This window comes from Panulirus ornatus, chromosome 49 (genome assembly GCF_036320965.1).
Source record: "Panulirus ornatus isolate Po-2019 chromosome 49, ASM3632096v1, whole genome shotgun sequence".
Classification (NCBI taxonomy): domain Eukaryota; kingdom Metazoa; phylum Arthropoda; class Malacostraca; order Decapoda; family Palinuridae; genus Panulirus; species Panulirus ornatus.
In genome coordinates, this window is record NC_092272.1 from 7,218,373 (window position 1) to 7,240,049 (window position 21,677).

Consider the following 21,677-nt stretch of genomic DNA (forward strand, 5'->3'; position numbering starts at 1 on the left):
ACAGGACATTGAATTTTATGAAGAAGTGAAATATTACATATCCATTCTTGGACATATCAAGATTGAATATTATTAAATCACTTCAATAAACTTCATATCCATTCCAGAAAATTTTATCATCATAAGCTGAACATAGATGAATAATTTTTCTCTTTTTGGCATACTTGGCATTTTTTCTTGAAGATAGAATAGAAACTTCTTAAGTCTTCTCTCCTTCAAACCTAACATTTTTTCTTAGATACCTGTTATAACGAGGGCCTCAGTGCCTAAACCCCAAGCCAAGGTTACAGTCCCGTCCAGCCAGCCTGCTCCAGAGGAACAGGCCAATGAGGTCAAACAGCCGCTTGTTGAGAAGGTGAAGTCCTGGCCTAGTTGAACACTCTTACATCCATATATCTTAAGCCATTTAAACTTGCATGTTTGCCACATGTTCCATCTTGCTTGTTTCAAAACCGTGGCTTTTCTTGGAACTTGTGGTACTTTGGATTCTGAGACAAAGCATAGTCAAAAAGTCACTCTCACAGTGGATGGGATGATGTATGAACATGCTTCTTGTAGACAGTTTTGCTTAATTTTGTGACAGATAGATGAATGCGCTGGAGTTGCTCGTCTAGAAGTGCCTCGTTTCAAACTACACAGATTCATTGAAGAACAGCTGAGAATGGTCATAGGATGTGAAGTGTTCTACAGCTGTCAGTATTTCATTACATCTGATTAATGCTTGGACTTTGCAACAAAAGGCAATTGCTACAAGGGAAAATGGATCATTGACAATAGAATATCAAAGATTTAAAGAAGCTGCAGGAGCCTCAGGATCACCAAGAAAGGGGTCCTGGTGGGATGTCAGATCATTACTTAGTGGAGATGAGAATGAAGGATTATAGAGGCTTTAAGAAAAGAGGAAATGACATAGGCAGGAAGAGAGATGTGAAAGTGAGTGAAGTTGGAAGAGAGGCTTGTGAAATGAGGTACCAGGAGAGATTGAGCATAGAATGGGAGAACGAGAAAGTGAATATATAATTTGGAGTGGATGAGAAATGGAAGGTGTATAGGGAAGCACTGCTTATATGTGTGCAAAAGAAGTGTGTGGCATGTGGAAGGTAGGAAGTGGACAGGTAAAAAGGATAGTGAGTGGCAGGAAGTTAAGTTATAAGTGAAAGAGAAAAGAGAGATGTATGGGCATTATTTGCATGAAAGGAATGCATGTGATTGGGAAATGTATGAGAGAAAGTGGCAGGAGGTCAAGAGGAAGGTACAAGGGCATAAAAATGGGGTAAATGAGAATTGGGATGAGCAAGTATTTGCAAATTACAGGGAGAATAAGATGATATTTTGGGAGGAGAAAAATGAGAGAACAAATGGAAAAATTAATGAAGAGAGCAATTGGGAACATGGTTACAGGTAGAAATAGGATGAAAATGGGATGAAGTAAATATTTCGAAGTGTTATTAAATATGTTAGCTTATAATTATGGTGGCAGAAGTGGGATGTTTCGGATAATGAAGTATGTGAAAAGAGAGTGACATGGTGAGTGGTTTAGTGAAAAGAGAAGAGGGGGTGACAGCTTTGCAAAAGATGAATTGTAGCAAAATGGCTGGAGTGGATGGGATTGCACTTGAATATCATCAGAGAAAGAATGATTTTGGTGTTGATTGGGGATTTAGGATTTTCAGTGTGTGCATGGCTCATGGGAAGGTGTATGAAGATTGGCAAAACGTCTGTATTGTGCCAATATATATATAGGCAAGGGGGACAAAACTTAATGCTCAGATTACAAAGGTATTAGTTTGTTGAGTGTAGCTAGTAAGTTATATGGGAGTGTGGTTATTTAGAGGGTGATGACATGCACAAACTTTTGGGTTTTAGGAATGGTAGTGGATATGTAGATCAGGGGTTTGCTGTGAAGAATGCATGCAAGAAGTACTTATACAAAGAGAAGGACTGGTACATTAAGCTTAGAGGTAAGGAGAAAGCACATAGTAGGGTTGCTGGAGATGGTCAGTGGAAAGTGTTTCAAAAATATGGTGTAGGAGGAAACCTGTTAGAGACATGAAGAGTTTTTAATCATGAGAGTAAGCCATGTATGTGAGTGGGAAGAGAGTAAGGTGAGTGGTTCCAGGTGAGGCTGGGTCTACGTCAGGAATGTGTGATGTTGCCATGGCTGTTTGATCTCTTTATGGATGGGTGGTGGGGAGGTGAATGCAAGAGTCTTGGAGAGAGAACGAAACATTGGGCTCGGGAGGTAGGTCAGTTCTGTTTGATCTTGGCAGATTCAATTGAGGAACTGCAGAAGATGGTGCCAAAGTATAGGAATATGTGGAAAAGGAGAGAGTTGAGAGTTAATGTGAATAAAAGCAAGGTAATTAGCTTTAGTAGTGAAGAGAGACATTATTTGGAATGTAAGTTTAAATGGAGAGAACTTAGATGAAGTGAATTGCTTTAGATGCCTGGGTGTGGATATGGCAGTGAGTGGAACCATGGAAACTAAAGTTAGAGGGTGAGGAGCAAAGGTCCTAGGCACATTAAGGAATATATGGAAAGAGAGGTCACTGCTTTAAAGGGCAAAGATGGCTATGTTTGGTGGTATAGTAGTGCTGTTGGTGCTGCATGGATGCAAAACATGGGTTTTAGACAAAAATGTAAAGAAGAGGGTGGATGTCTTGGAAATTAAATGTATAAGAATAGTATATGATGTAAGGTGGGTTGATCAATAAAGAAATCATAGGGTGAGAGAAAAGTGCAGTAGTAAGAGGAGTATGAGAGAGCTGAAGTGGATTTGCTGAAATGGTTTGGACATGATGACTAAGAGGGTATACATTTCAGAAGAACATGACTTTCTTTAAGTCATCATGTTCTTTTCACTTCTGAAATGTCAGAAGTGGAGGGAACAAGAAAAAGGGGTCCATAGAAAACAATGTCCACCCTCCCATATATTTTCAGAGGAGATATATGGCTAAGGTTTATTGAAGGTACAAGCATATAATGCTCTTAGGATGAAATCATCATACATCTGTTTGCTAATAATAGTGTGGTTTTAATGGTGTGAACCCCAGCAACCTACCTTGGTGTGCCTTGGGCTATCTCAATAGAGAACGACGGTCTTTCTTTCCTTTTACAGGGTGTCACTTCGTTTTGGGAGTTTTGCTTCTGGGCACTGCTCTTCCACCTTTGCTTCAAGATGGTTAGGTCTTCCCCGTTTAAGAAGGATAAAGCCTGAATTCTTGCTTAAAAGCGAGAAAGTAAGGGTACACATGAGATTTCTAGGCACACTAGGTACTTAAAATGCACAATCAGGTGGCTGTTTCCTGCAACACCTCATCAGTGCTTCTCATCATTCAGAGCAAGACCATATGGACCCTAAACATGGACCCAGACTACTTCAGGAACCTTGTCAGTTCTATGCCCATGTATCTGCAGATAGTAACCAAGGCCAAAGGAGAGTTAGCAAAGTACTAACTTCTGTGACTGCCTTAGAAAATGTATGGAGAGTGGACAAGGTTTTTGGTGAACACAGTATATATATATATATATATATATATATATATATATATATATATATATATATATGAAGTCTGTTGGGGATGAGAGAGCTTGGGAAGTGAGTCAGTTGTTGTTCGCTGATGATACAGCGCTGGTGGCTGATTCATGTGAGAAACTGCAGAAGCTGGTGACTGAGTTTGGTAAAGTATGTGAAAGAAGAAAGTTAAGAGTAAATGTGAATAAGAGCAAGGTTATTAGGTACAGTAGGGTTGAGGGTCAAGTCAATTGGGAGGTGAGTTTGAATGGAGAAAAACTGGAGGAAGTGAAGTGTTTTAGATATCTGGGAGTGGATCTGGCAGCGGATGGAACCATGGAAGCGGAAGTGGATCATAGGGTGGGGGAGGGGGCGAAAATCCTAGGGGCCTTGAAGAATGTGTGGAAGTCGAGAACATTATCTCGGAAAGCAAAAATGTCTATGCTTGAAGGAATAGTGGTTCCAACAATGTTGTATGGTTGCGAGGCGTGGGCTATGGATAGAGTGGTGCGCAGGAGGATGGATGTGCTGGAAATGAGATGTTTGAGGACAATGTGTGGTGTGAGGTGGTTTGATCGAGTAAGTAATGTAAGGGTAAGAGAGATGTGTGGAAATAAAAAGAGCGTGGTTGAGAGAGCAGGAGAGGGTGTTTTGAAATGGTTTGGGCACATGGAGAGAATGAGTGAGGAAAGATTGACCAAGAGGATATATGTGTCGGAGGTGGAGGGAACGAGGAGAGAGGGAGACCAAATTGGAGGTGGAAAGATGGAGTGAAAAAGATTTTGTGTGATCGGGGCCTGAACATGCAGGAGGGTGAAAGGAGGGCAAGGAATAGAGTGAATTGGAGCGATGTGGTATACCGGGGTTGACGTGCTGTCAGTGGATTGAATCAGGGCATGTGAAGCGTCTGGGGTGAACCATGGAAAGCTGTGTAGGTGTGTATATTTGCGTGTGTGGACGTATGTATATACATGTGTATGGGGGTGGGTTGGGCCATTTCTTTTGTCTGTTTCCTTGCGCTACCTCGCAAACGCGGGAGACAGCAGGGAATACGTGGGAAGTATTCTTAATCCCCTATCCCCAGGGATAAATATATATATATGTATATATTTATTTATTTATTTATTTTGCTTTGTCGCTGTCTCCCGCGTTAGCGAGGTAGCGCAAGGAAACAGATGAAAGAATGGCCCAACCCGCCCACATACACATGTATATACATACAAGCCACACACGCAAATATACATACCTATACATCTCAATGTACACATATATATACTCACACAGACATATACATATATACACATGTACATAATTCATACTGTCTGCCCTTATTTATTCCCATCACCACCTCGCCACCCATGGAATAACAACCCCCTCCCCCCTCTTGTGTGCGAGGTAGCGCTAGGAAAAGACAACAAAGGCCCCATTCGTTCACACTCAGTCTCTAGCTGTCACGTGATAATGCACCGAAACCACAGCTCCCTTTCCACATCCAGGCCCCACAGAACTTTCCATGGTTTACCCCAGACACTTCACATGCCCTGGTTCAATCCATTGACAGCATGTCAACCCCGGTATACCACATCGTTCCAATTCACTCTGTTCCTTGCACGCCTTTCACCCTCCTGCATGTTCAGGCCCTGATCACTCAAAATCTTTTTCACTCCATCTTTCCACCTCCAATTTGGTCTCCCACTTCTCGTTCCCTCCATCTCTGACACATATATCCTCTTGGTCAATCTTTCCTCACTCATTCTTTCCATGTGACCAAACCATTTCAAAACACCCTCTTCTGCTCTCTCAACCACACTCTTTTTATTTCCACACATCTCTCTTACCCTTACATTACTTACTCGCTCAAACCACCTCACACCACATATTGTCCTCAAACATCTCATCTCCAGCACATCCACCCTCCTCCGCTCAACTCTATCCATAGCCCACGCCTCGCAACCATACAACATTGTCGGAACCACTATTCGTTCAAACATACCCATTTTTGCTTTCCGAGATAATGTTCTCGACTTCCAAACATTCTTCAAGGCTCCCAGAATTTTTGCCCCCTCCCCCACCCTATGATTCACTTCCACTTCCATGGTCCCATCTGCTGCCAGATCCACTCCCAGATATCTAAAACACTTTACTTCCTCCAGTTTTTCTCCATTCAAACTTACCTCCCAGTTGACTTGACCCTCAACCCTACTGTACCTAATAACCTTGCTCTTATTCACATTTACTCTTAACTTTCTTCTTTCACACACTTTACCAAACTCAGTCACCAGTTTCTGCAGTTTCTCACATGAATCAGCCACCAGCGCTGTATAATCAGCGAATAACAACTGACTCACTTCCCAAGTTCTCTCATCCACAACAGACTGCATACTTGCCCCTCTTTCCAAAACTCTTGCATTCACCTCCCTAACAGCCCCATCCATAAACAAATTAAAGAACCATGGAGACATCACACACCCCTACCACAAACCTACATTCACTGAGAACCAATCACTTTCCTCTCTTCTACACGTACACGTGCCTTACATCCTCGATAAAAACTTTTCACGGCTTCTAACAACTTGTCTCCCACACCATATACTCTTAATACCTTCCACAGAGTATCTCTATCAACTCTATCATATGCCTTCTCCAGATCCATTAATGCTACATACAAATCCATTTGTTTTTCTAAGTATTTCTCACATACATTCTTCAAAGCAAACGCCTGATCCACACATCCTCTACCACTTCTAAAACCACACTGCTCTTCCCCAATCTTATTCTCTGTACATGCCTTCACCTTCTCAATCAATACCCTCCCATATAATTTCCCAGGAGTACTTATACCTCTGTAATTTGAACACTCACCTTTATCCCCTTTGCCTTTGTACAATGGCACTATGCATGCATTTCCTGGCGATACCTTGCGCACCTGCGGAGGGAGGGAGGTGCTGTTTTTTATGTGTGTCGAGATGGCAGCAGGAATGGATGGGGGCAGCATGTGTGGATGTGTACGTGTGTATATATATATATATATATATATATATATTGGAAAGGATCACAATTTTGTGCGTGAGGAAAATGAAACTTTTCGTGTTTCATTTTCCTCGTGGACTCATAGGAATATATATATATATATATATATATATATATATATATATATATATATATATATATATATATATATTATTTTTTTTTTTCTTTTTGCTTTGCCGCTGTCTCCCGCATTTGCGAGGTAGCACAAGGAAACAGACGAAAGAAATGTGTGTCGAGATGGCAGCAGGAATGGATGGGGGCAGCATGTGTGGATGTGTACGTGTGTGTATATGTATATGTCTGTGTAAATAGAATTTTTTTTTTTTTTTTTTTTTTTTTTTTTCAATTTTCCAAAAGAAGGAACAGAAAATTGGGCCAGGTGAGGGTATTCCCTCAGAGGCCCAGTCCTCTGTTCTTAATGCTACCTCGCTAATGCGGGAAATGGCGAATAGTTTGAAAGAAAGAAAAAGAATATATATATATATATATATATATATATATATATATATATATATATATATATATATATATATTTTTTTTTTTTTTTTTTGCCGCTGTCTCCCGCGTTTGCGAGGTAGCGCAAGGAAACAGACGAAAGAAATGGCCCAACCCACCCCCTTACACATGTATATACATACGTCCACACACGCAAATATACATACCTACACAGCTTTCCATGGTTTACCCCAGACGCTTCACTGCCTGATTAATCACTGACGCGTAACCGTATACACATCGTATTTCTCTATTTCTATATTTATTTATTTTATTTTTTATATATATTTCAATAATATGTAGGAAAGAGGAAAGTGATTGGTCTCAGTGATGTAGGTTTGCCGCAGGGCCTGTGATGTCCTCATGGTTTTTAATTTGTTGTATGGAATGGGTATGTTAGGGAAGGTAAATGCAAGAGTCTTGAAAGAGGGAAGTATGAAGTTTGTTGGATAGAACTTGGAATGAGTATTTTTGTTCTCTGTATGATTTACTGCGCTGTTGCGGATTTGGAGAACTGGCAAGAAAGCGGTGACGGAAGAATGGAACCAGCCTGTGGAAGAAGATAAATCATGACGCCAAGCAATTATATGACACTGACATGAGTGTTAGCGGTTTGATGCACAGACGGTTACAGTTGGTGATTGAATCAAGGTGGTAATGTGGCAGTTGAGCGATCATGGACGCTGGGTTTCCACATTGTAATGCAATGGTGAAGACTTTAGATTTATGTGCTGATAAAGGACTGATATGGAATACCTAGTTAAAAAGCGAGATATACTATATATATTATGTAAGTAGGAGAGATGGCAGAAAGGTTATTGGATTACGTGTTAATTGAAGGTTGCGAAGAGGAGCTTTTGGTGTTAATGTGCTGAGGGTGCAACTGAGGGATCTGTCATTATCTTGTGGAGTTAGTGAATTGGGTTGTTCAGAAAGTAGAAGTGAAGTCTGGGGATGAAGAAGGGTGAAGTATGAAGTTGCTTGGGAAGGAGACCTTGGGGAAGTCAGAGTAGATGTGTACGATGAAATGAATAAGTCAGGTGGGAATGGTGAGGGATTCAATGGTGGAAAGACTGGCAGAAAGAGTGGAGTGGCTGTAAGTTTGGTAGTAGTGTGTGATGAGAGTAAGTATAGAAGAGAAGAGTGCAGTGAGAGGGCAATTGAGTGATTGCGGTCAGAGAAGATGCTGAGAGTTGTTAGCGGCTTTATTTGGGAGAAGATGTCGGAAGGAGGTAATAGGTGGGACTGGATTTGAAGCAAGAGGTGATAAAGTAGGCGTGAGTGGAAGAATGGTGATATTGAAGGGAGTGTTGATACAGATGGTATGGGTGTCAGTGTAAATGGGAAATGATGTAAGAGAAGAGCTTGGAGTAACGGAATTTTGATGATTGCGTGGAATATAGACTAATGAAACTGGGTTTGACAGATGTGAGGTGGTATATAAATGTATATTATGATCAAGTGAGGGCATGAGATGGCGAAGCGTTGATTAGTGCATTACAATGGACAGGGGATAAGAGATTGGTGTAAATGTACAGAGGTGCAATGGTGTGAGTATTCCTGTAATTATTGGGAGGCTAAGTGATTAGTAGGGTAGTGTAACAGAGACATGAGATTTGGGGAGAGAGTGGTTAGAAGGTAGAGGATGTGTGGATAGGTGATGTGGTGTCAGGAGAGATGTAAGTGGAAATAGTTGAAACAATGGAGTATAGCATTATGGATGGAGGAAGGAATGGATGTATTATGAGATGTCATGTGGAGGTATAAGATGCTTGTGGCATGAGAAGTTGTTGAAGCGTGAGTTTTTAGAAGGATGTAAGTGCATGTGTGTGAGGAAGAAGGAAAGTGATGTTCAGTGAAGTAGGTTCGGCAGGTGGTGATGTCTCATTTGTTTACATTTTTGCATGGAGAGATTGATTGAGGGAGAGTAAATGAAGGACAGTCAAGAAAAGGGCAAGAGTGAAAAGTCTGAAGTTGGGGATGAGAGAGCTGGAAGTAACATTTTGTGACGATAAAGATTGAAGAGGTCAAATGGGTGATTAATTGAAAAGCAGCAAATGGTGACTAGAGGCTATGGTGTAAAAGTAGGTGATGTGAAGAGAGGAAAGTTTTAAGAGTGAAATGGGATAGAGACAAGGTTAGTTAGGGTATTTGTCGGGTGGGTCAAGTCATGTGAGGAGGTGATAGGGAAAATGATTGGAAGGAAGTGAAGGTTAGTAGAAGCTTGGGAAGGATCTGCAAGCGGAGGAACACAGGTTGAAGCTGGATGCAGTGGAATTTATAAAAGGGGGTGGGGACTGAAATTGTTGGACTGAAAATGTGTGAAGTCGAGACATTTAATTCGTAAAGCATCAATGGGTAGGTTTGAGGAATTGGAATGGTTCCAAAGTGCATTGTATAAGGAGGTGGACTAAGATAGAGTGCGTCAAGATTGGAGGCTGAAATTTGGAGTTTTGGTAAATTATATGGGAGGGTTTGATTGAGAGGTGAAGGCTAAGAGCATAGATTGGGAAAAGAGCGTGGTTTGAGGAGAGGATGGTGGATAAGGTGTTTGCTTGAAAATGTATGTGGAACTTGAAAAGCAAGGATATGGTTATGATGGAAAGATTGACAAGAGTTGATAGAGTCGGATGTGGAAGGGATAAGGAACAATGAGGTGGAGAAGTTGTTGAAGCAGTGAAAAGTTTTTATCGGGATGAAGCAGGACGGTGAAAGGGAGGGAAGGAAATGGTTTCAGGAGTGAGGTTTCCAGGGGTTGAGTGCTCATGGTTGATTAATGTTTATGTGAGGTTTTAGGGGTAAACACCTGGAAAGGGGAGTATGAAGTTCTGTTGGGGATGAAGAGCTTGGGGAGTGAGTCGGTTGGGTTCTGTTCAGCACTGGTGTGATTCTTGGAAACTGCAGAAGCGGGACTGTGGTAAAGTGTTGAAGAAAAAAAGTAAGAGTAAATGGAATAAGAGCAAGGTTATTAGGTACAGTAGGGTGAGGTCAAGTCAATTGGGAGGTGAGTTTGAATGGAGAAAACTGGAGGAAGTGAAGTGTTTTAGATATCTGGGAGTGGATCTGCAGCGGATGGAACCATGGAAGCGGAAGTGGATCATAGGGTGGGGGAGGGGGCGAAAATTTTGGGAGCCTTGAAAAATGTGTGGAAGTCGAGAACATTATCTCGGAAAGCAAAAATGGGTATGTTTGAAGGAATAGTGGTTCCAACAATGTTGTATGGTTGCGAGGCGTGGGCTATGGATAGAGATGTGCGCAGGAGGATGGATGTGCTGGAAATGAGATGTTTGAGGACAATGTGTGGTGTGAGGTGGTTTGATCGAGTAAGTAACGTAAGGGTAAGAGAGATGTGTGGAAATAAAAAGAGCGTGGTTGAGAGAGCAGAAGAGGGTGTTTTGAAATGGTTTGGGCACATGGAGAGAATGAGTGAGGAAAGATTGACCAAGAGGATATATGTGTCGGAGGTGGAGGAACGAGGAGAAGAGGGAGACCAAATTGGAGGTGGAAAGATGGAGTGAAAAGATTTTGTGTGATCGGGGCCTGAACATGCAGGAGGGTGAAAGGAGGGCAAGGAATAGAGTGAATTGGAGCATGTGGTATACAGGGGTTGACGTGCTGCAGTGGATTGAATCAAGGCATGTGAAGCGTCCGGGGTAAACCATGGAAAGCTGTGTAGGTATGTATATTTGCGTGTGTGGCGTGTGTATGTACATGTGTATGGGGGGGGGTTGGGCCATTTCTTTCGTCTGTTTCCTTGCGCTACCTCGCAACCGCGGGAGACAGCGACAAGTATAAAAAAAAAAAAAAAATATAAATAAAAAACAAATATTTGCCTGAATTAAGAGCAAGTTCATTAGTACAGAGGTAATGAACACGTCAAGTCCCAATTGTGCATGTTTGTAAATTTAATGGAGAACATGAGAGAAATAAGTGTTTAGATATCATGAGTGATCTGGTCAGGGCATGGAACATGGAAGCTGAATGGACAATAGCGTGGGCAAAATTTTATGCTGAAAAATGGTGAATGTACGAGAACTTATCTCAAACAAAGTACAATTTGGGTATGTTATATAAGATTATATTTGGTTTCAACAATAGTGATATGATTTCGAGCGTGGTATGATAGAGTTAGTAGAGTAGGATGGATACTGTGCATGAAATGTCAGTTTAATGTTTAGAGGACATATGATTGTCGTTTATATAATAATACTATATATATATATTATATGATATGTAAAGGATCACAATTTTGCACATAATTAAGTATATTCCATTGAGTCCACGAGGAAAATGAAACACGTCAAGTTCCCAAGTGCACTTTTTTGTAATAATCACATCATCCGGGGAGACACAAGAGAGAAATATAACAGTCAGTTGATATACAACGAAGAGACGAAGCTAGGATGCCATTTGGTAAATGTGCAAGTGTCCAAGACAGACAACAAGCGTATCATAAACTTATTATGTCGACAAGAAGGTGAATTGTTTACAAATTTTATCAAAACAAAGTTACCCAATTTGTGTTGACCATCACTATTATTAAGATTATAATTCTTTGTGTATTTAATAATAGAAGATTCAATGATATTTCTCGTGGTAATAGAGTCAGAATTAATAACTAAGATGGCATTACTCCAGTCAATACAATGATCATAGTTTTTAATGTAATTAAACAAGGCATTTGATTCTTGTCCCGTTCTTATACTATATTTTTGTTGCTTAAGTCTAACAGAAAGCTCTTTACCATTCTGCCAAACATAAATCTTATCACTGGGTAACGAAGTTACCCAATTTGTGTAGACCATCACTATTATTAAGATTATGATTCTTTGTGTATTTGATAATATAAGATTCTGTGATTTTTCTCGTGGTAATAGAGTTAAAATTAATAACTAAGATGGCATTACTCCAGTCAGTACAATGATCATAGTTTTTAATGTAATTAAACAAGGCATTTGATTCTTGTCCTGTTCTTATACTATATTTTTGTTGCTTAAATCTAACAGAAAGCTCATTACCATTCTGCTAAACATAAAACTTATCAAAATTTCTACATGGCACTTTATAGATGCACCCAGGAGAATTTTCTGGTGAATTCCTGATTAAGATATTCTCTATAGTATTATTGTTGCTGAAGGCAACATTTACATCAAAGGATTTAAGGAATATGGGAAGTAAAGTAAAATTATTACTAAAAGGGAGAGATAAAAGATTCATGGTGTCAATGGAAGGTTTGGGCTTAACTCTATAAAATGATTTCTTTACTAACTTCAGGAATTTATCAATGAAAGCTCTAAAGTACTTTACCTTAGATCCAATAGAATATATCTTCTCAAACTCTTCATCAATATACTCTGGAATGCAAATACCAAATGCCCTAAGGAACATGGATTGAAAAAAATGATAATTTAACTCTGTCATGTTAAGATGAGTAATATTGAATATATAAGCATACATTGATAGGTTTTCTGTATATGCTAAAATTAAACTTGTTTCCTTGCCTAAGGATCATGCAATATAAAAATGGTGACATACCATTATTTTCATTTTTACAGGAAATTTGATGGAAGGTACTAAATTGTTAGTGGGAGAAATATTTGTAAATTTTCATTTGTTGGCCAAACACAAAGAACATCATCTACATACCTAAACCAAATTGCATTAGAAAGTAAGATATCCTTTAGTGATTTTGTTTAAAAAGACTTACATATGAAGATTACTTAGTACAGGTGAAAGAGGGTTACCCATTGCCATACCAAATTTTTGAGCATAATAATCTCCATTGAATTGAAATACATGATTTTATCAGTTCAATGAAAACAGACTTTGAAACAGGTAAATGAATATCATCCAAGACATCAAATAAATATTCTAAAAGGTCATCAACTGGAACTTTTGTGAAAAGTGGGGAAACATCAATGCTAACAAGTTTGAAATCATAATTAACATTAATATTGTTAAGCTTGTTAACTAAATCTACATTTTTCATGATATTAGAATTTGATATTTTACCCACTAAAGGGCTTAATAAAGAAACTAACCATTTATGTCATCATTTAAAAGATCATTCATTTATCTAAAATTAATGATCTTTTAAATGACACAACATATTCGAAACTCAGCAAGAATCCCTTAGAAACAGTTAATTCCCATTGCAATAAAGAACTGAAGTTGTTGAAAGGGAATGGTTCTCTTATCAGAAGTTTGTCATCTTTGTCCCCTTCATTGCCATATATGTATAGACTTATCAAAACACATAAAGAAAAATTTCCAGCAAGACCTATAGTGAGTTCGGTAGACTCCATCATATATAAATTGTCAAAATGGTTAGTTTCTTTATTAAGCCTTTTAGTGGGTGAGATATCAAATTCTAATGTCATGAAAAATGTAGATTTAGTTAGCAAGCTTAACAATATCAATGTTAATTTTGATTTCAAACTTGTTAGCTTTGATGTTCCCTCAGTTTTCACAAACGGTACAGTTGATGAGCTTTTAGAATATTTATTTGATGTTTTGGGTGATATTCATTTACCTGTTTCAAAGTCTGTTTTCATTAAACTGATAAAATTGTGTTTAAAAGACTGTGTATTTCAGTTCAATGAAGATTATTATGCTAAAAAATTTGCTATGGCAATGGGTAAGCTTCTTTCACCTGTACTAAGTAATCTTTATATGGAATTTTTTGAAACAAAATTGCTAAAGGATATCTTACCTTCTACTGCAATTTGGTTTAGGTATGTAGATGATTTTCTTTGTGTTTGGCCAACAAATGAAAATTTACAAATATTTCTCCCATTAACAATTTAGTACCTTCCATCAAATTTACTATAGAAAATGAAAATAATGGTATGTTGCCATTTTTAGATTGCATGATCCATAGGCAAGGAAACAAGTTTAAGTTTAGCTTATACAGAAAACCTACCAATGTATGCTCATATATTCATTATTATTCATCTCAACATGACAGAGTTAAATTATCATCTTTTCAATCTATGTTCCTTAGGGCATTACATATTTGCAGTCCAGAGTATATTGATGAAGAGTTTGAGAAGCTATATTCTATTGGATCTAAATTAAAGTACCCTAGCTCTTTCATTGAGAAATCCCTTAAGTTAGCAAAGAAATAATTTTATAGAGTTGAGCCCAAACCTCCTATTGACACCAAGGATCTTTTAGTTCTCCCTTTTGATAATAATTTTTCTTTACTTTCCTCATTCCTTAAATCATTTAATGTACATTTTGCCTTCAGCAACAATAATACTATAGAGAATGTCTTAATCAGGAATTCACCAGAAAATTCTCCTGGGTGCATCTATAAAGTGCCAAGTAGAAATTTTGATAAGTTTTATGTTGGGCAGACTGGTAAGGATCTTTCTGTTAGGCTTAAGCAAAAAATTATAGTATAAGAATGAGAAAAGAATCAAATGCCTTGTTTTGTCACATTAAAAACTATGATCATTGTATTGACTGGAATAATGCCATCTCAGTTATTAACTCTAACTCTATTACCACGAGAAATATCATTGAATCTTCTATTATTAGATACACAGAGAATTATAATCTTAATATCAGTGATGGTCTATACAAAGTGGATAACTTTATTGTTGATAAAATTTGTAACCAACTCACCTTTTTGTCCACATAATAAGTTCATGATATGCTTGTTGTCTGTCTGGGACAATCACATGTTTACCAAATGGCATCCTAACTACGTCTTTTCATTGTATATCAAGTGACTGTTATATTTCTCTCTTGTGTCTCCCCTGACGATGTGATTTTTACACGAAAGTGCATTTGGGAACTTATTGTGTTTCATTTTCCCCATGGACTCAATGGAATACACACACACACACACACACACACACACACATAGAGAGATAGAGAGGTGTTACCAGACTCCACCTGCTTGAGATTGCACTGTAAGTGAAAAGATACCTTTGACAAAGTTGTATCGTAGTACAGTGTTGTCAAAGAACTTCCCTCCCTTAAGGGGTCTACATTTCCTTATTGCTTGAAGTGCAGTCTTGGGCTGTAAGAGTCTTTAGGAACATTCTAGGGTAATTATGAGCACACACACACACACACACACACACACACACACACAAGATGTAATTCATGACATATGATTGGGAGTATGGTGGTAAGGAAACAGAATGAAACAGGAGTATTTTAATCTTTATGTATGTATGTATGTGTATTTATGTGTATACACACTCTCACACTGTCTGTATTCCTTGCATAAGTTGAATGTGTAAAGAAGAGAATGTGTTTAATCCTTGGAGTGCAATTGATTATGATTTTTCTTACAACTTTTTCTTTATAAAGATTACATAATAGCATTTAGAAAGTCATGACTCAATACATCATCTAAGTGATGCATTAATTATTGGTAAAGCTGTAGGATGTTAAGATATTGATTGTTTATTTTGTTTGAGATTATTTATTTTCTCTTTTTACATGCATAGATGTAACTTGATTAAAGGAGATGCCCTACATATATTAAGAGCTTAGTCTTCATCTTGATATAATGATTTTCCATTACATCATGCATTTACTGAGGATAAAGTCTTTCGACAGTTTTCTTTGTAGATTCAGTTTGCATTAAATGCACATTGTCGGGGAACGTTGAGGAGTTTTTTGAAAGAAATGCAGCATGAACATTAAAGAGAGTCTTTTTACATGTTTTTTTATTATTGGAAGTTTCGATGATAGCAAGAGTTGTTTACTTCTGGCTCATATAAAACAACAACTTGTGGCTTTTAGGTCTCCCAGCCAGACCAGCCCAGACCTGTGCCCACAGTGGATCAGACCAAGAAGGCCTGTTTCGAAGAAAAGATGAAAATGTTGCAGAAACCTAGCTCAGAGGTGATCCTGGTCCTCTGTAACATTTAAAAGAGGCTGCCTTTTTAGAATATTCTTAGTTTTTTATTGCCCGCGAATTTTGAAGTTCTATATTGTGTGTGTGTGTGTTTTTTACAGTTCTTGATGCTGTAATTGGAAAGTTGCATATTAAGTTATCAAAGGATTATTTCTGCACTTTTTAGGTCCTCTTACATTTCTTGAATTACACACATATCATTCACAGTATTTGCATGTATTGTCTCATTACTTTGAGAGACATAATGGCCACCAGTAAGTAATTTGGCATGATACCTTCCACAGGACCTACTTGCCCATGTTTTCTTTTCCATTTTTTTCACCATCTTATTTTTCGCACCTTATTCATGATTATTTTGTAAAATGTGGACCCTGATTTTATGACTTCGGCTTTGCATGATTTGGTTAGCTTTATGAAATCAAAACACTAGATGTTACTGAACTGTTGGGCAAGTTCTCTTTTCAAGCATAAGTGATATATCTGTGAAAAGCACACTCTTACCGTACGGTGCCTTTAATGCAGTTGAACTGAGGTATTCCCTACCTACAGTTTACTTCTCAAACGACACATGAGATTTATTTGCTTTTTGTTTATGTACATCGTGTGAGGAAGTCGCATGCAACTCAGACGTTATTGATAGTCATAAACAGCTGATCAGCTTTGGCATTTTATTCATTAAGCAGTTTATAGTAAAGAAAAGTTGTATGTTTTGAAATGCTGTGGTTTATATGAATTCTTTGAATATTTTGGTCACCGACATTCTTGTAATTTTTGTTAAGATGCTGAGAAAGTAAGGCTATGAAATATGAGTGCATTAAAGTACTGAATTCTATGCCATCTGATCTGTTTTGATTGGAAGGGTGTATAGTGATGTATGCTCCTTAAATTCAGTTGACAGTTATCATCAATTGGCACTTTCACCTATCATAATAGACTGCTTCTTTTCTGTGCAATAGCCAGTTTTGGATCATCTATCCCATAACAAGAGTATTTTAACATGTCCATTAATTTCTTTCAGCATTAGATTTTGGGAAACTGTCAATAGATCTGATACAGAAAAATTTGTAATGTTGTCATGTTCAGATGGTATCCTGTATTGCTTGCCCAGTAGGTCACTCTTCAATTCATATAATTTCAAGGCTTCTAAATTTGGTTTCTAGTTGCCTTGTGAAGAGATTTTTCATAACATGCATATATATATATATATATATATATATATATATATATATATATATATATATATATATATTTTTTTTTTTTTTTTTTTTTTTCAAAAGAAGGAACAGAGAATTGGGCCAGGTGAGGGTATTCCCTCAAAGGCCCAGTCCTCTGTTCTTAACGCTACCTCGCTGTCGCGGGAAATGGCGGATAGTATGAAAAAAAAAAAAAAAATATATATATATATATATATATATATATATATATATATATATATATATATATATATATATATATATATATATACACAGTAGAAGTGCAATATGTTTGTAGAGTAATTTAATCATGCTTAAAGAGAATGTAGTTATTTTGTAGTTTAGTTTCCCAACTGATTTTTACTTCTGCCACTTCTCCAGTTTCCCTTATTTCTGCTTCAACTATTACTCTCCCCTCTCACATATGATAGGCACAGGCCCAGCTGGAACAGCAGCAGCAACAGCAACAGATGAAAGATGCAGAAAAGTCTCTCATGGTTTCATCAGCTGTATCAACTGTGGCACAGGAGATCGTGGCAATCCCAGACACCACTGTTGGTACCAGCAGCATCCATGTTACCTCATCAGTTACTTCCACCAGTACCACTTCTACCACAGCCATCATCACCTCTTCCACAGCTATCACAGTGGCTACCACAGCCAATATTACCACACTTGCTCCTTCTCTTACCACAACACATCACTCAAAAGTCTCAACAGCTATTCCTCCCACCACCACCACCACAACAACAACTACATTATCCATCACACCTGCCCCTGCCACCTTGGGTAACCTGGCCACGATTCCTGAAGTGGTTGGGGAAATGGAGCAAGTGCAGCAGCATCAGATGGAAGGAGCAGTCACAATTGAGGTGATCCCCCACCCTAGCTAGGGTTGGTGATGTAGCAGTGACGCAGTGATGACATGATGCTGACACAGTAATGATGTAATGCTACCCTATCCTTTGGCTCAGTGTTGCAATAGCTGAGGCCATTGTATATGATATTAGTTGGCTGCTTGCTACCTTACCTACGCTATGATGAACTCTGTATGAGCATTGTGACATGCTGCATTTTTTACTTACCTGCTTCTTACTCGATTCAAGTAACAGGCATTTTATTATTTAACTAGAAGAATCTTCAGCCAAGGACACTGTAATGCCTAATCTTTTAACAGTATGGTAATGGCATGGAAAGTATTGAGTGCTTTACTTAGTTCATGCAAAGACTCAGAAGCTACAAGAGAGAAAATTATCCCCCTTATCGTACGAAAGGATCTCAAGAGCAATAACATCATACTAGTTAAATATGCCTTGTGTGTTAACCCTCAGAGGAACTACAGGGCAGAAGCAGACCTTGATTTTCCATAAAATCTTTCTTGACTTTCTTATCTTTGAGCTTCTATTTTACTTAATCTTTTTTGTGTCTTTTTTAATTTTCTTAGATTTTGTAGCATATATTTTTGTGTGTTTTTATATAGAGATTTTGTTAAAGGTGTGTATAGTTTTATTTATAGTATTATGAAAATACATTTTATGCCTCTGTTTTCAGTAATTGTTTGTCACATGATATTTTTCCTATTATTGTTCCTTATGTTTTTGCATTATCTTTTAGCTCCTCTGTGTACCACCAGACAAGTATGGCCATTTGCTTGGCAAATAATTCTTAATAACATGGCACATGTATCCACAGCCTACCGTCGGAATCCAACCCCCAGAAATGGTGCCTAAGCCAACTGAGGCTAGCAAAGAGGTGAATATTTCTATATATATATATATATATATATATATATATATATATATATATATATATATATATATATATATATACCCTATTTCAGTGACAAATTCGTCCCCTATCTTTTTCAATCATATACTTACCATAAGTCTACATAAAGTAGCCTGCATGTTTAAGCTTCTGTTATGGATTATTCATTATCTGATGCATTCATGTATCTCATTCCAATATGTGAGAAGGCTGTAAGAATAGCATCATTTATCTTAAACATAGTATCCAATCCCATTTACCTGAAATTAGTTGTCTCTTGATTCTTAGGATCAGGGAGAGATTACTCAACAGCCTGCTGAAGAAAAGCCAGCAGTTGTAGATCAAAAGGTGAATTTCATTATTAGGATTGCATTTTTCTAGTTAGTAGGTAGTTATACAGTTCTCAACCACTTCTTTTGATCATACGTTCACAGTCATTGTAGTAAGTTTGCTTTTCTTGGGTTGAGAAACACTAAATGCAATTTTTCGTAGCTATCTTCTCTGTATCTCCAGTTTGTATAGTTACTGTTGTATAACCCTTATGGATCTGTCACTTCTTATTCTGCACCTATTGGCAAATGGTTTTTGTAAGGTGATGAAAATTTTGAATTGCATTCGTATCACTTTGGTCAAAATTGAACCTGATTGTTTCTGTTACTGCAAATTTATGAATATGATCATTCCTTTATTGATACATATTCATTCTCCTTTTCTTCTCACTATTATTCATAGGTTTATGCCAATATTTAATTTTGGCAAATTTTTTCATGTAAGGATATCTCTAAGTCATCTTCTGCAACAATTCTCTATTTTGCGTCATGCTGCAGCGCATGCAGGTGTACAAGACATTGTGCTGATGCATGTGCAGTATATGCATGTTCTGCCAAACATTGTCTCTCTTAAGGTATGATTATTTCTTACAGTTCTTACACTAATTATATTTTCTCATTTCCATCTCTTAGGCATCCATAAATGTTATGCTAGATAAGTTGTGTAGTCTTTTTCTTTATTTCTCTCACTTTCTCTTTGTGACTTGTGAGAGCCTTCTTTGTGATGCTTCTGTGTTGTCTGTTACTACTTGTTTTCTCTTCATGTGTCAGGTGGTGAGCGACTCCAGCAGAACTGACTCTACAATCCCTGACCAGGCACAGGTCCAAAAGGTGAACTCTTTTACCTTGGTGCTACTAAGAATATTTAAGTTGTTGAAGTGATAATAGTTTTTACTAGAGTTTTTTTGAAATTTTGTTGAAATTGTCCAATGCATTAATTTTTTACTGGTATCTTATGAATTTTTTTACTAGTTTTAGTAAATCCTCAGTTAACTGGACTTAGAATAAGGAAGAATATTGTAAACAAAATCTAACTGAAGTAAATAAATCATAACAAATGTAAATTTCAAAGGCCTCAAAAAAAAAAATTTGTGTTCGAGATTTTAGGGTTTATGTTTAATTATTAATGAACATTTGCAAAGAAATGTCCAGATGTATGATTATGTAATCAGTGTCTCTGTTATAAAGTAACATGTCACTGTGCTTCTTCATATAAATAAGACACATAAGTTAGATTGATTTTTTGTCAAGTGCCTATAGATATCATAGGAATTAATTTGATAACACAGGTTAGTGTCACATCAGTTTGAGTAATATCACCTAAATATTTTACTCTCTTGAAGAGTAGGTAGGTAACTTATGCCATGGTGCTGTAAAGTGGTATTTCATCAAAGGAAACAAAGAAAGGGTGATAAAGATTCTTTGATATTATTGTTTCACAGTCTATGTTTATTTCTTATCAGTCCTCTTCTGCAAGATTCTTTGATATTATTGTTTTACAGTCCATGTTTAGTTCTTATCAATCCTCTTCAGCAGTACTCTTAACACCACACGATCCATCTGTGTTTGGTAGTCTTCCACCTGTTTTCCTTCACTGGTCTAACAGCAATATATTCACTTCAGTGCATTTTTCACAGTTGTGTAACACATCTTAATCACTTCTTCAACACTTCTATATATTTTCATCTGTTCTTCGTTACATATCCAGTGCAGCTGTAACACTCTTTTAGCATTCCTTCAAAGTAACGTATCTACAAAGCTTTTTTGATATGTTAGAACTTAATGCTTTTCCAGTATATCTTTATCAGTTGTATGAACTTTTCTATACATCCACATCAATCTTGCATTAATTTGCCAATGATATCTTGACACTTATTGGCACCTTTAACTATTTTCAAGCAGTCCAGTACAGTTCAAATAGTACTTTGACAGTTGTCACATATCTAGGAAATCATGAATTTGTAACATGGTCTGAGAGATATCAGGACCTATGCATATTTACCTGTAAAGATTTATCTTATTCTCTTCATGTGCTCTTATTGGCTACTGGTGTTTCTCATTGCCTTTCCATGAAACTAAGTTTACCAAAAAGAGAAATGTTAGTGACATTGCAACAGGTTTAGTAGATTACTGAAGTGATTGATTACCTTTCAGTCAGCTGAAACCATTTTAATGAAACAAAATAAATTTTCTTTCCATAAGATCCAGTTAACTGATGGTTTACTATAAGGTTTCTGGTGAATGTAAAGTTGTAGAAGAGATGGAATAACTTGCACTGATGCTGACTTCAGTTGCCTTTCAAAGACATGTTAAAAGTATACTAAGACACTGCTTGACTATCTTTGAGGTCTGCAGTATTGCTAGTATTGAGGTTTCCAGATTTATAAACGATGGACTGTGTCCCATGATTTAGACTTCTGTAACTTGCTGTTTTGTACTTTGCTCATTCAGCAGCTTTACATGAAACTGTT

The 21,677-nt window shown here is 37.4% G+C and overlaps 1 protein-coding gene across 2 annotated transcripts in view; it reads left to right on the forward strand.

Moving 5' to 3' along the window:
- Positions 1-21,677, forward strand: part of unc-13 — an 820,923-nt gene that overhangs the window by 378,573 nt on the left and 420,673 nt on the right. The window contains exons 21-25 of one of the 2 annotated variants that reach the window (XM_071690929.1): positions 239-355; positions 15,803-15,904; positions 18,803-18,862; positions 19,166-19,225; positions 19,978-20,037. The exons of the other annotated variant lie outside the window; for it this stretch is intronic. Of the exons in view, the coding sequence (XP_071547030.1) occupies positions 239-355; positions 15,803-15,904; positions 18,803-18,862; positions 19,166-19,225; positions 19,978-20,037 (399 nt within the window). The remainder of the gene's footprint in view (positions 1-238; positions 356-15,802; positions 15,905-18,802; positions 18,863-19,165; positions 19,226-19,977; positions 20,038-21,677) is intronic. 2 annotated transcript variants of the gene reach the window in all.